This window comes from Eulemur rufifrons, chromosome 8 (genome assembly GCF_041146395.1).
Source record: "Eulemur rufifrons isolate Redbay chromosome 8, OSU_ERuf_1, whole genome shotgun sequence".
NCBI lineage: Eukaryota > Metazoa > Chordata > Mammalia > Primates > Lemuridae > Eulemur > Eulemur rufifrons.
Genome location: NC_090990.1, coordinates 21969122 through 21982040, shown reverse-complemented (window position 1 = coordinate 21982040; position 12919 = coordinate 21969122). Strand labels below are relative to the sequence as shown.

The 12919-nt window shown below is 56.9% G+C and overlaps 3 protein-coding genes across 4 annotated transcripts; all 3 read right to left on the bottom strand.

The window, feature by feature from the left end:
* Window positions 1-114: 114 nt before the first annotated feature.
* DCDC2B (doublecortin domain containing 2B) lies at window positions 115-4475 on the bottom strand. The gene is made up of 9 exons (XM_069477609.1): window positions 4211-4475; window positions 3256-3307; window positions 2724-2800; window positions 2344-2475; window positions 1902-2048; window positions 1741-1780; window positions 1001-1136; window positions 474-577; window positions 115-210 (listed from the first exon to the last, which is right to left on the bottom strand). Exons 1-9 carry the CDS (start codon window positions 4468-4470, stop codon window positions 115-117), a joined length of 1044 nt encoding a protein of 347 aa, XP_069333710.1. The 5' UTR covers window positions 4471-4475.
* An 879-nt stretch (window positions 4476-5354) lies between these two features.
* On the bottom strand, window positions 5355-8066 carry IQCC (IQ motif containing C). Of its 2 annotated transcripts, none has more exons than XM_069477607.1 (5): window positions 7780-8066; window positions 7456-7599; window positions 6989-7241; window positions 6637-6755; window positions 5355-6516 (listed from the first exon to the last, which is right to left on the bottom strand). In XM_069477607.1, exons 1-5 carry the CDS (start codon window positions 7930-7932, stop codon window positions 5767-5769), a joined length of 1419 nt encoding a protein of 472 aa, XP_069333708.1. In that variant the 5' UTR covers window positions 7933-8066; the 3' UTR covers window positions 5355-5766. The 2 variants fall into 2 exon arrangements, with proteins under 2 accessions (XP_069333708.1, XP_069333709.1); XM_069477608.1 differs by having other exon boundaries at window positions 8003-8052.
* Window positions 8067-8347: 281 nt separating this feature from the next.
* Window positions 8348-12583, bottom strand: CCDC28B (coiled-coil domain containing 28B). The gene is made up of 6 exons (XM_069477605.1): window positions 12459-12583; window positions 11059-11244; window positions 9733-9899; window positions 9420-9613; window positions 9180-9202; window positions 8348-8541 (listed from the first exon to the last, which is right to left on the bottom strand). The coding sequence occupies exons 2-6, from the start codon at window positions 11220-11222 to the stop codon at window positions 8487-8489; spliced, it is 603 nt and encodes a 200-aa protein (XP_069333706.1). The 5' UTR covers window positions 11223-11244; window positions 12459-12583; the 3' UTR covers window positions 8348-8486.
* Between the last annotated feature and the right edge of the window lie 336 nt (window positions 12584-12919).

Sequence of the window (12919 nt, the reverse complement as noted above, 5' to 3'; positions counted from 1 at the left end):
TAGGAGAGGAAGAATGTACGCTGTGAGCTCAGGGGTGGCGCTGGCTCCTCAGGGACAGGCTGCTGGAAGCTGAGGACGGAAGGTAGCTAGAGCCATGTCTGGAGCTGCTGGCTCTCAAGATGGCAGAGCAGGAGCTGAGGCTGAGATTGCAGCCCCAGCCCCAGGCTGCTTTTCCAGGGACAGGGCCTCTTCCACTGTCTCTGCCACCATCTGGAGGAGGTGGGAAGCCATACAGAATAGAGCCATGAGTATGTCCAGCTTCCAGCCCTCAACCAGGAGGCCCCGGACCCCAGGAAGAGACTTGAGAAATTGGGAACTGCTTCCTCATTTACCAAGGTAGGAAATCGGGCTCTGAGACATCAGGACATCTGTGTACAGTCGCGAGGAAGAGCTGTTCCTGGGGCCCAGGGCTGCCAGTTTCTGGCTGGGAAATCCTCCCAACCCAAATATTGCTTCCTGATCCGACGGCTTACCCGATCCAAGGGCTCCTCTGTCTGGGTGTCTTCATCGTCTGCTACTTCCTGGGCCCCTGCTGTCTCCCACCTTGGGTGGGGAGCCCCATACACTCCCTTAACTCCTAATGGGGGAGGCAGCATTGGCTGATGCCCAGCCTGAGGGGCCCTCAGCCTTCTTTCCCTTGACTTTCTCTACCAGCCCCTTCCCCTCCCTGGCCTTGTTCTAAATTCTCCGCTACCTCCAGGATAGTTGAGAGGCAGGGCCTTTGGCCCAGTGCGCAGCCCTTCCAAGTCCCACCCCTGAAGTCTCAGCACTTTGAGATAAGCATGTCCTTTCCATGTGCTTCTTCTCATACGACAGTCCCCGTGAAGAAGCAAGGGACTGGATGTACAGATGGGGAAGTAGGAGACAGTTGTGCTGAGGTCGTGGCCAGCTCTTTGCCTAGACATTCAGCCCCCACAGACATCCCTAACAACAGCAGGGGCCATCCCTTGTCACCATCAAAGGGTGGCTGAGAAGGGCCTGGGCCCCCGGGGCCCCTCACCTGACGGGAATGAGAGAGTGGGGAGCGTGCTTCTTGGCTGAATGTCCTGCTGGGGTCTGGCATAGAAAGCAGATGGCTCACTGTGGCCTGGTTCCTTTGGAGAGGGTTGGGTTGCCTGGGCCCTGTGGCCATGGGCCTATAGAAGGAACACTGGTTGGACCCTGGTTGCTGGCTGTTCTTACCTTTCCCCTTCCACAGTTCAGGCTTCAGAATGCCCCTGATGCCTGTGGGAACTGGGAGAAGAGATGGTGTCTGTCCTCCTAGCCTGCATCCTCCCTCCCTGCTACCTCTTCCCACCAGGCTGCCTCATCCAGGGACAGAGCAGCTGGAACCTGGCATCGTAGCTGCCCAGTGAAACCAGACTGTGTGCCCTCTGCCCCCACGCACACTGGCTCATCTCTTGGGCAGGCTTAGGCCTGAAATAAGTTCCCCTGGAGCCTGCTCTGCCACGTATGCTAGTTCTCTCTCCCAGCATCCAACTGAGCAAGACAGCATTAAGGCCTACAAATTAGAGTCCTGAAGATCAGTGTTCTGGTCTGGCCCCTGCCACTCAATGACTGTGTCACCCTGAACAAATCACATCACTCCTTTGAGTTTCAGTTTCCACCTCTGGACAATGAGGATAATCTTTCACAGGATTATTAAGAGGATGCGGTGAAATAAGGTCAGAGCCTGAGCTGGAAAAGTTGTCAGCCAGTCACTCCCCTTCCTTCCACCCCACGGTCCCCTGCAGCACCTACCCCCTGCCTGTGGGGCCTGGACGTCGGGCCTGGAGGATGCCTACAATGACAGAAGGAGAGGCTGGCAGTGGGCACAGGAGGGCATGGAGTCAAAGCACACAGCCCCAGAGGGTGGTTTCCGCTGCTCCCACCTGTTGCCCCTCCCCCTCCCACATACGTACCAGCAGCCCCGGGGCAGGGAGGGGCTGGGCACCAGCAGCTCCAGATAGGGAAGGGCCTTGAACTCATCCTCTCCGACAGCCACATAGTAATGGCCACTCACCAGAGCCTCCCCTGCTGACACCGTGAGCCCCTCCAGGGTGCAGAGTCTGGGGGAGAGAGGTGAACAGGATCAGGGCCTGTTGACAAGATGCCTCTTCATGCTCAGCAGACCGTGAAGCAGTGGGTACGGTTATTCCAAAGTACCTTCTGCCCGGTGGCCTTCTGGGCACCAGTCACCCGGGCTCTGCCCTGCCTCCTAGGGCTAGGCTGGAGGGGCCTCTCCCTGTGGCGTAGGAGGAAGTCCCACTTGTGGGAACATGCCTTCCTTTTGCCTCAGGAACAGCTGAAACCAGCGGGGAGACCCTCTTTGGGGAATTTTGGGCCTCCCCAGTCCATACTCACTTGCACACAGCCCCACTCGGCAACTTGGCCTTCTCAGTCAGGAGCTTCAGTAGGGTTTCCCAGTCCTGGCTGGCAGCCCGGGACAGCTTCAGACTAAATGGGGGACTTACCAGGTCCCCATTCCTGAACACACTGAGACAAAAGACCAGCCTGGTCAGGGGGAGGGTCCCCAGGACTCCCTCCATGTGAGAGGAAGAAGGGTGGTACAGGGCCAGCAGTTGGTCTGAGAACCATTGCACTGGTCTGTTTTCACCCATCAAGCATGCTGGACTTTTTATATCCACACCAGTAACCAGGGGCTTTTGGAACAAACCCACCGCCATTTTCTTGGTCTTACTGAAACATAAATCTATACCCCTGCTCCCAACATTGGCACTCACTGGATACAGCAGGGGGCGCCTGCAGGCAGCCCCTGTTTGAAGGCCCCATCACACAGGCAGCGAGTCACAGGAAGACCCTGAAACCCAAGTCAGGCACCCGAATCAGGAGAGAGTTGAGGCCTCTGGCTAGGGGTGGGTCAGTCTAGGGTGTGTTGGATGAGGGGACAGGAGCCAGACTGGGGCAGGAGAGGGGACAAGGAGAGATGAGACTGGTCACACCTTTCACCAAAGGGTGCTTCTACATTCCCTGAGTCACATCCCCTGCTCCCATCTGTGTTTCACAGCTTGCTCTTTCCCTTGGGGACCACAGTATGGAGATAAAGTAAAGGCTGGGACAGGAGCAAGGGAGTGTGTTGAAATCCTACACCCAGGAAGGATAGGGGCGGGCTCCAGAGTGGGTGTGGAGCATGTCCCCCACGGAACTGGCGGATCCTGCTGCTTCCAGGGCCCCTCACTTCCCAGACCAAATCGGGGGCGATCCCAGGGGGTGGGAAGACAGAGGGGCTAGGGGACAGCCTCCCCCAGGACTTACTTGCAGTCTGCTGCTCTTCCCACCTGGACCCTTCCCTCCAGGGGGCAAATAGCTGTAAGGACAGATAGGTCACAGGTCAGCTTGGGGAGCCTGAGGCCTCAGCACCGACAGTTGCCAGAGTGTGGGGCTGGGGCACAGCTCACCAGGTGTCCCTCCCCATCGGAACAGTCTGCCATCTCGGTCCAGAGACAGATACAGGCCCTTGAACCTGCCTTAGGATCCCTCAAGTGCTGGGTCAGTCCGGAAGTCCAGACTGGGGTCTTAACACAAACCATAAGATTAAGGGTCAAGAGAAACCAGAGGTTTCCTCTCCACTTTGTATGAGACTCTGAGAAGTTAAGTGACTTGCCCAAGGTCACACAGGAAGTGACCCTGCCTAGATCCTAAGGCTATCTAGCCCCAGCCCCTTGCTCCTTACGTTATAGTAAGCAGCCTGAGCTGAGAGCTAAGAGTAGGACTGGAAAGCCAGATCTGAGTTGGAGGCTCAGACGCTCCCACCTTGGAAGACAGCCGCACCCTCAATGGGGCACGGGCCTGGCCTAATGGGAGCGTTTGGAATGCCTGAGCACAGCAGGGAGGAAGTGATGGGTGGATTTAGAGTGTTTGGTGAGGCTGGCAGGTGAGGGATCCAATCGAGAAGAGCTTTTGGAGAAAGGGGCTCAACCTGGAGGAGAGTGGTCTCCCTCCCCACAGGCTGGTCTTGGCCGTGCCGGGCATAAACATCAGCATTGGAGAGAATTCGATTTGAATTGCCACTCAACTATTTGTTGTGTACTCTTAGGCAGGTTTTCAGTCGGTTTTCTCCTAACCAGTGGAGGTAAAACCAGCCCCTTCACAGAGTTAAGCGAGAAAATGTATAAAGTGCCCGGTACGCACATGGTGACTACTGAATGCACGCCATTGCTGTTGCTGTCACCGCCCTCCCAGGCCCTTTGGCCAGTCCCAGCCCACTCACTGCAGCTTGTGGAATCGTTCAAACCCAGCAGCCACATACTGCCCTCCGTTCTGCAAGTCTGCCAGGTCGGTGACAGGGTGGCCGTGACAAGGTGTGTAGAGAGCACGCACAGCCAGTGGGGCCTGCACAGCTGAAGTCACCTCGCAGAGGAAGGCTTCCATGGTGGGGAAGCGGCGTTGAGTCACCACCAGCCGGGAGCCTGGGAAGAAGGGGTCCCCATTCCGGTACACCACTACCCTCTTGGCCCTTGGAACTGCCATGGTGTCTCCTCAGTCAGAGACACAGAGCTGTTGCCAGGCAACCAAGGCAGGGCTGGGAGCAGTGCCAATCAGAAGTGGAGTCCTGCCCTCTCACTCAGGATGGCAGGGGGAGTCTCTGGCAAGAGCATTTATATTTTATCTGTATTCAAGTTCTCATCTCATCTGTCCTACAAGGAGCCTCTCAAGGGTAGGCTAAGTATGATCATTATATTAAAAAAGACCATGCTGGGCACGGTGGCTCACTCCTGTAATCCTAGCACTCTGGGAGGCCGAGGTGGGAGGATCACTTGAGACAAGGAGTTCAAGACCAGCCTGAGCAAGAGCGAGACCTTGTCTCTACCAAGAAAAAAAAAAAAAAATAGAAAAAATTAGCTGGGTGTGGTGGTGTGCACCTGTAGTCCCAGCTACTCAAGAGGCTGAGGCAAGAGGATCACCTGAATCCAGGAGTTTGAGGTTGCAGTGAGCTGTGATGACACTACTGCACTCCCTAGCTGGGGTGACAGAGCAAGACTCTGTCTCAAAAAAAAAAAAAAAAAAAAAAGAAAGAAAACAAAAAACCCTAAAAGATCCTAGAGCTCAGTGACAAAAGGAGTGGTGGAGATCACACTTAAACCCAGATGTTCCAATCCTTTCCAGAGCCTCCTTGGCACTCTGAAGCCCAAGGGCTGAGCTCACTCAAAGGGAGTTGGTTTTAGGGGCTGTTCTCCAAGGAGCGTGGCTAGATCTAGATGTGATCCTGGGCCATGGCTCCCAGTTGGCTCTGAGTCAATGCCCCATGCCAGGAGGAAGTGAACAGGAGGTCCCAGAGTTTGTCCTAGCCAGAGGCAAAAGAAGAAAGCAGCCAGGCTCAGAATCCAAGAAAAAAAACCCTTTATTTTTCTCCATCAAGCCTCCTAGTCCACTTTCCCCAGGCAACTTTTTTTTCCCAGCAAATGTTTCCTGATAAAACCTTATCAGGCAAAACCCGATAACTCCTTATCCAGCAATTTGGGCTGAGCCACAGGCAGAGGATGAAAGGGTATCCTTCGTCCTTCTCCCTGCACTTATGTCAGCTCTCTGCTCCAGCTTCTCTTGGCCCCACTAGCCACCGATGGCCAGGGCAGGAGCAGGAGGTAGAGTAGAGGTGGTACCAGATAGACAGGATGAGGTCCTGTCTTCATGGCCCTTTCACAGCATACCCCGTTGGAACCTGGTCCTCTCCTGGCTCCCCAGGGTCTAGCCGGTGGTCCTGTTTGCCATGGCATGCCCCTCTACCAGTCCTCTCCTGTACGGTCTGACCCTGTGGAAGACAGGTTCTCAGGTGGCCTTGATCTCCATGGTGGTCCTCTGGTTTTTCCATCCTTTGTGACTAGGCTCATTAGAGGTTCCACCTCTGGAGCTTCTGTCACGGGGGTTCTGGCCTTTGGGTGATTTAGTCCTCCAGAGATCCAGGCCTCTATGCTCTGGCTCTGCCACGGTCCCATCCCAACTGATGTGGTCTTCTGAGAGGCCCAACTCTTGTGGCCTGGCTCTTTCGCAGTCAGGCTCTTTGTGTTCCAGGCCTCTGGGAGACTTCTCAATATCTGGGTCATCACACAGTGTAGGCAGTTGTGTCCTGGCCTTCCTGGAACAGTGGTCCCTAGACTTGAGGCATCCAGGGGTCTGGTCCTCCAGTTTTGTCTGCTGCAGGCAGGTCCATCCAGAGGTCTGTCCTCCATCATCTGGCCCTTTGGTGAGCCTGTCCCCTAGAGCCTGGCTATTTGATGGTGTAGGCAATAGTGGTCCAGGCCTCTTGGCGCGTGGTTCCCTACACTTAGCTCCAGCAGTTTTTTGTGTAGTGGCCAGACTTTCTGAAGATTTGTGGGGTGATCTGACCCTCTGGCAGGAGTCATCTGCATGTTCTAGCTCTCCAGTGGTCCTGTCTCTGTAGGACTGGTCCTTCAGTGGTAGGCTTAGTTGTGACCGGTCCCTGTCACAGGCCTGTCCTCCATGGTCTGGGCACAAGCTGGGTTCATCTCTGGTCTGGCCTGTGTCTGGCGATCTCAGTGTTTGTTTGAGGATCAGGTACTGTTGGGGGAGAGAACAGACACTGTACCAGGCAGGCCTGCTTGGGCATGGCAGGAGGTCTCTCCCTAACCCCCACCCTTGGCCCTAAATGTTCAGAAAGAGCTCCAAGTTAGTGCCTACCTCCTTACGGCTATTGATGGCCTGTTGCAGCCACAGCAGTTCCATGGCCAAGTGGGTGTGGCGGTATTGGAGCTCCTGAAGCTCAGGCTGGCGGTGGAGCAGTCCTGGACCTGTGGCTTCTGTGAAGGAGGAAAGAAAGTGGGAGGGGGGAGCCTTAATGGGTAGACCTTGGGAAGTAGTCTACCTTTAGACCCTGGCAGCCCCCACTGCCCAGCCATGTGGTGCCCCCAAACAGGCAGAGGGAAGATGGAGAGGGATGAAGCTCATCCAGTGCAAACCTTTCACTTTTCAGATAGGGAGGCTGAGGCCCAGAGAGGGTCAGGTGCTTGCCCGAATCTTGGCAAAAAGGTACCTGGCTTCTCCATCCTTGTGTCTCTGGGTTCCTCCTGGCTGGCTTTCCTGCTCTGTTCAGCCTGAAGCTGGGGGCTGTCATCTCTGCAGAGAAGACTTCCTGGGTTTGCTGAGCTCTCTCCTGACTTCTTCAGCACCATCTCCTCCCAGACGGCCTCTCTCTCAGCTTCTTTACATGGGATGTGGCTCCCCGGTTTTTGCTCTGGATTTGCTACCCCCTCTCTTGCTTTCCAGGTCTGATGGGATTTTGCCTTCTGAGAAATCAGAGGTGTGAGCGCCTCAGGCCTAAACCCTCCCAAGGATCTGGGCACCATGATCTAGCAGACAGGTGGTGAGGATTAAGGATTGAGATGTGAGGAGGAGAGTCTGCTGCCTCTTCCAGGGAGAAAAGCCTGTCGGCAGGAAGGGTGGGTTCCACCCTGCCCGAGTCCCGCCTTCCCTTCCCTTCTCCCCCTGGGTCTGTACTACCTCTGGGAGAAATCGGGGCCTGGGAATCCATCCCTTAGTCCACTGAATAGTGCCCAGGTCGCCTTCAATCTCTCGTACGATCGCCTCATACTCAGCTCGCAAGCTCTGGAACTGACGTCGGACCAAGAAGCCCCGGACACAGGCCTGGTGTGGAGAACGCGGGGAAAGCAGTTTCTTATCACTGTAAGGGAGGGGGGATTCTCCTGGAGAGGTCAGCCCGGTGACTGCAAGAGGGGACACGGCCACGGGGAAAAGACAGGTGACGCTCTGCGCTGGGGCTCCGGGGGTTCAAGGGAGGATGCTGCTCTGGATCCCCCTCCTGGCTTTACGGCCCTTCCAGCTATTTCCCTGACCCCGCGCGAGCGTGTGGTGGGAGTGGGGGGCGCGTGAGCGGGGGCCCGCGGTCCCAGCATTCTGCAGTGCGGCGAGGGACCCCGATAGCTCCCGAGGTTGGTACGCGGGTGAGGGACTGAACATGATCACTTCATCTTGCTGAATGTCCCACTAGAGACCCCCTGAATCCCGTGCACCGCCCGCCCGCCCCGACCTGCAGCGCCGACACCTTCCGAATCAACAGCTCCGACTCCATCCGGTCCCCAACGGCGCCGCAGGCGTGCAGCGCGCCTGCGCACTGCGTCATTGGCCGGCGCCGCTCGTGAGCATGCGCAGGTGCAGGGCCGCGCCCCGCTGTCTCCACCGCAGCCTTGCCAGGGTTACAAGCGTCTCCGCGACAGGCCCACCCGCGTCGCCCCAGCCTCCACGCCCACTCCCACTCCCAGAGCCGCAAGGGGCGGTCCAGTCCGGCACCCCCCAAACCGAAAGTGCGCGGCGCACGGCGGTCGGCGCCGCCGCCGAGGAAGAGCGCAGGGAGGGAGGGAGGACACACAGCCGCTTTCTTGCTTTCTCGTTTAATTCCATCCAGTGCCCCCCTCCACCATAGCACCTGGGGGGCCGCGGAATACCCTCCCGAGTCCGTAAAAAGTCACAGTTTGAAAGGAATGAGAGGGGCAGCCTGGGCCTGGGTCCGACACCTATGCAGCCGACTGCTCCTCGGGCTCGGCGTTCTCGGCCAGGTGCAGCTTCTGTCTGAGCCAGTCAAGGATTGTGCGGCTTTGGACCCAGTCCTTCCTCCCGCCCCTGTCCTCCCCTCCCGCACAGGCTGTGTCCCCAGCTGTGCACAGGGACGGGACAAAGGACTCTGGGGCCGTCTGTCCGTGGTCTGAGGTTGCAGTCCTCACCTGCCCTCCTTGCCAGGTCACTCGCCCCCTCTCTCTTCATCAGCTCATGCAGGTCCAAGGAACTGGTGGGCACCTGAGCCAGACTGGCATGTGTTTTGGGGTGGGGGATGTCCGCCCGCCCGCACTTGTTTCTGACTGGGGACTAGATAGGATGGTAGTCTAAATTAGTAAAAATAATTGTTCAGTGCTGAAAGGGTAGGGAGACAAGCTTTGCCATGGATTGGTGTTAGCTAAAGTACTTGCAAAGATTTTGATTAGTAGGTAAAACATATTCTCTGCAACCACTTTTCTCCTAATAGTTGGGAAGTTCTTTATACATTTCTCTACCTGGGTGGGGGCAGTTTGTGGCTAATTCCATAGCAGTAGGACTGCAAAACTCAAGGATGTTGGTTATGTGTGAATTCTCCTGGAGGGTGTTGAGGAGGAGGAAACTGACCTCATCTGGGAGACAGGCACACACTTTGTCAGGTCCCTTGGGAAGGATACATAGAATTACTAAGGTCTTCCAGCTGTCAACAAAGAGATAATGGGAGGTTTCTGTCAAGATGAGCACCAGACCAAACCCCTGATGCTCTGGGGGCCATCTTCTATGGGAAGTTGAAGGGCCCAGAGCTCTTGGATCCATGCTCCCCGAGTTTTTCACCCAGGGCCCAGGAATAGCCTTGGGAGCATGTACCTCCCCCAACCCTGGTGCCCCAGGAACCAAAGCACCCAGCCATGACCCACATTGCTAAGCAGCTGGTCCAGGTTGCGGTCAGCCATGGTCTTCTTCTGCTCCTCAGGCAGCCCCTCAGTGACCCCGTCCTCTTCCTCTTCATCATCATCCTCCTCCCCACACACATCCAGGCTGAAGTGCAGCCGGGCCAGCTTCTCCTGCATCTCGCGCACGTGCTCCAACTGCTCGAAGGAGCATTCCTTCCCTGGACAGCCCCTGTCTGAGCCCTGGGAGCGAGCCTGGGACCTGGCCCCAGCCATGCCCCAGAGACCAGGCCCTCCAACCCCACCCACAGGCCCTGTCGGCCCAGGCCCCAGGACTCACCAAAGGCCTGCAGCCGGCCTGAGTGAAAATCATTGAGCAGGTTCAGCAGTCCCCCCTCCATCTCATAGACATCGGTCACCTCGGTCAGGAAGGAGTGCTGCAGGGGTGTGCCAGCAGAGCCACCCGCACCTCCAGCCAGCACTGGGCGGCACTTCTCTTTGCCTACTCTGGGTGAGGTGGACATGACCATGGTCACAGGGTGGGGAGGCAGCCAGGCACCATCAGATCTTTTGTGCCATCTGTCTCTGCATTAATTCATCTGCCCATCCACTCACTAACATAAATGGATGTTTGTACTTCTAGCTCTGTCCTGGGCACTAGATTGGCAGAGGGAAGGGAGGGAGAGAGGAAGAGTGAAGGTAAGAGGTCAACAAGAAGTCTTTTTCCACTTACAGCACAGCCAGAACCATGCCTGGAAGGGGACTCCTGGGTTCCTGTCTGAGTGCCTCACTCATTCCCTCCTGTGACCCTGAGCAAGTCACTTGTCCTCCCTGGTCTTCAGTGAATTTAGGGACAGTTATTCCTTTATTGCCACCAGAGCTGTCTTCTCCCAAAAATATCTTTCTGCCTCTCTTCTATTTAAAGACTGTTTCAAATATTCCACCGCCCCCAGGATAACACTGATGCCCCTGCCAGCCTGGGCCTCCTGCCTCTCCAGTTGCATCTCCTACTGCTCTCACCCTGGCCCTGAGCTTCAGCCACACCCCATGGTGGCTGTCCCCAAGCATGCCTTTCAGGCAGGTGGTGTGCAAAGCTACAGGGAAACACAGTGGTTTTATTTGGAAGGATTGAGAAAGAACACATTGTATTTTAGTGGGAACAAACATGGACACATTACAGAGTAGAATGCAAATTCCCAATCATTAAATGCAACAGAGAATTTGCACCCAAGTGTTCTCTCACCATTTCCTGTCCCCTCACACTCCAGGGCCCAAAACCACTGGTATTTCCCAAAACCTTTCAGGTAATATCTTTCTTCCACATTTATACCAGGCAAGCCTCTCAGCCTAGAACATTCCCTCTCCAGTGTGTCCAACAACCTTCTCTGACCCTCACTTTCTGGCAGGGTTGTTCGCTCCCTCCGCTGAGGTGCATCCTCACACCACGTGATCCCAGTGACCACCTGACTTTTTTGCCACACACTTGAGAGTATAGGGGCTAGGTGTGAGTCATCTGAGTTCTCAGGGGTCAGCTGGGGCCAGCCCAGGAAGGCATCAATGATTGCTTAGTAACAAAAGGCAGAGGGTCCCCCTTGCCTCCCTCCCCAGGTTCTCAGCCCAGAATTGGGGTCCCTCCCTCCTTGCCCTGCTTTCCTTCTGTACCCACCTCTTGAACTTAGCCCGCTGCTTGGGGGATGGCAGATGAGGGAGTCCCAGGGCCAAAGAGCCACTGTGGCTGGTGGGCACGGGGACCCTGCGTAGTGTGCCTGGGGCCTGGGCTGGCTGGGTGAGACAGGGCTTGGGACTCCGTTTCTTCTTCTTGTCATCCATGGGTGCTGGCTGGGCCTCAGGCCTGGAAGAGAAGCAACCCCACTGACATACTTGAGGGGCAAAGTTATCCCTTCACCTAGCAGCCCCTGAGAGCTGCAAAGGAAGGACCCTGGGACCTTCCAACTTGTCCCCTGACTCTGTCAGGGCCACTGTCCCCTCATCTGTACAGTAGGGGCAGGGCCAGATGCCAGTGCCTGCTGCTGGGATCATGGATATACAGTCGAAGGACCTTCCAAGGCCCACCCTAAGTCCCCTTCTGCCTGAAAACATAGGCCCTGCCTGAAAGGGCTGGACCGGACCTGATTATCCTGGTGTTGTGGGGCTTCCGGTCCCTGTGGCTGGGGGTGTGCGTGCAGGGCTGGCAGAGGAAACATGGGGGGACAGGGTGGATATGAGCTGGCAGGAGCCCCGCTGAGGATTAGGGGTGTCTTAACTAAGCCCCATTGTATTTATCAACCTCCTAGGCAGATGCTGACAAACACTGTCAGCATGGGAGCGGTTGAGGTGCAGGTGGGGGTGCCCGGGAAGGCCCCAGGGTCAAGCAGTAGCCACCAGGATGGGCAACTGCAGGAGAACCCTTGGCACACGGGGCAGGTTCATTGTGGTTTCCCCTACTTAGACACTGGCATCCCTCCCCTTCCGCCCAGCCCCCACGGCAAACACCAGGGACTCCCAGAAGATCCCCGGGGGTGCTTCCAGCTGCTTCACTTTTCCCAGGCAGAAAGTCCCTGCTGCGCTTCAGCAGCAGCCAGGGCGGGGTGGGTGGTCGGCAGCGGCCGCCTGAGCCTCTAACAATGGCCGCGCCTGTGGCTGGCTCTGCTCAGCGGCCTCTGGTCCAGCCCTGCCCCCAAGCCTCAGGTCAGCTGGGGTCCTCCCTTCTGGGGTCTCACTCCAGGCTCCCACCGCCAAGCCTAAGCGCGCGCTCCGGTTCGGTGGTGGGGCGTAAGCGCTTGCACTGGCACATAGCCGGCTGAGCTGAACGGGTCTGGGGTGCGTGCAGGGCAGAGAGGCGAGCATCCTCCGCCGGTCCCTGCAGCAGCTTGACCCAGTTAGGGACCTGCTAGAAGAACTGGAGCGGGAGCCCCTGCTCCCCAGGACCGGCCGGGATCTATTTCCCACGCTCCGTCTCCAAAGCCATGTGCCAAGTGGATCTCCCAGCTCTGGAGCCAGCTCCGAGCTGCGGCGTCAGACCCGCGTCACTCCGCCCCCGCCCTCACGCCCGCAGGGGCCACTGACCTGGAGCTTTGGGGTCTCGAGTGAAGCTGAGTGAAGCTTCGGTGCCAGGGCCCTCCGCCCTCCGCCCTCTCCTCTCGGGAACTCCACCGGGTGGAAGCGGAGCTGGCGGGAGGTAATTTGCATTTAAAGAGAAAGTGACCCTCTCTGGAGCTGGGGATGGAGTTAGAGGGGAGGAGCGTCCCCGCGTTTACCATGCCGTTATCTCCTCATCTCGCCTCCCCGCCTGTTAGTTAGGTGATGTCCATTTAAAAGAGATTTTCCCCGTCAGTTTTAGAAGCTAAAATCCCTTACAAAATGGTGGTGGCTTTGTCAGGAGGGGGTAGTGAGGAGAGAGGGGGAGAGAGTGCGCGCGCCAGCGCGGGAGGGAGGGAGGGAGAAGGGGGGGAGAGAGAGAACATGAATGTAAACGTATAAACAGCACAAGCAGCAGCAGGAAGAAACTGCAAAGACAACCATCTACT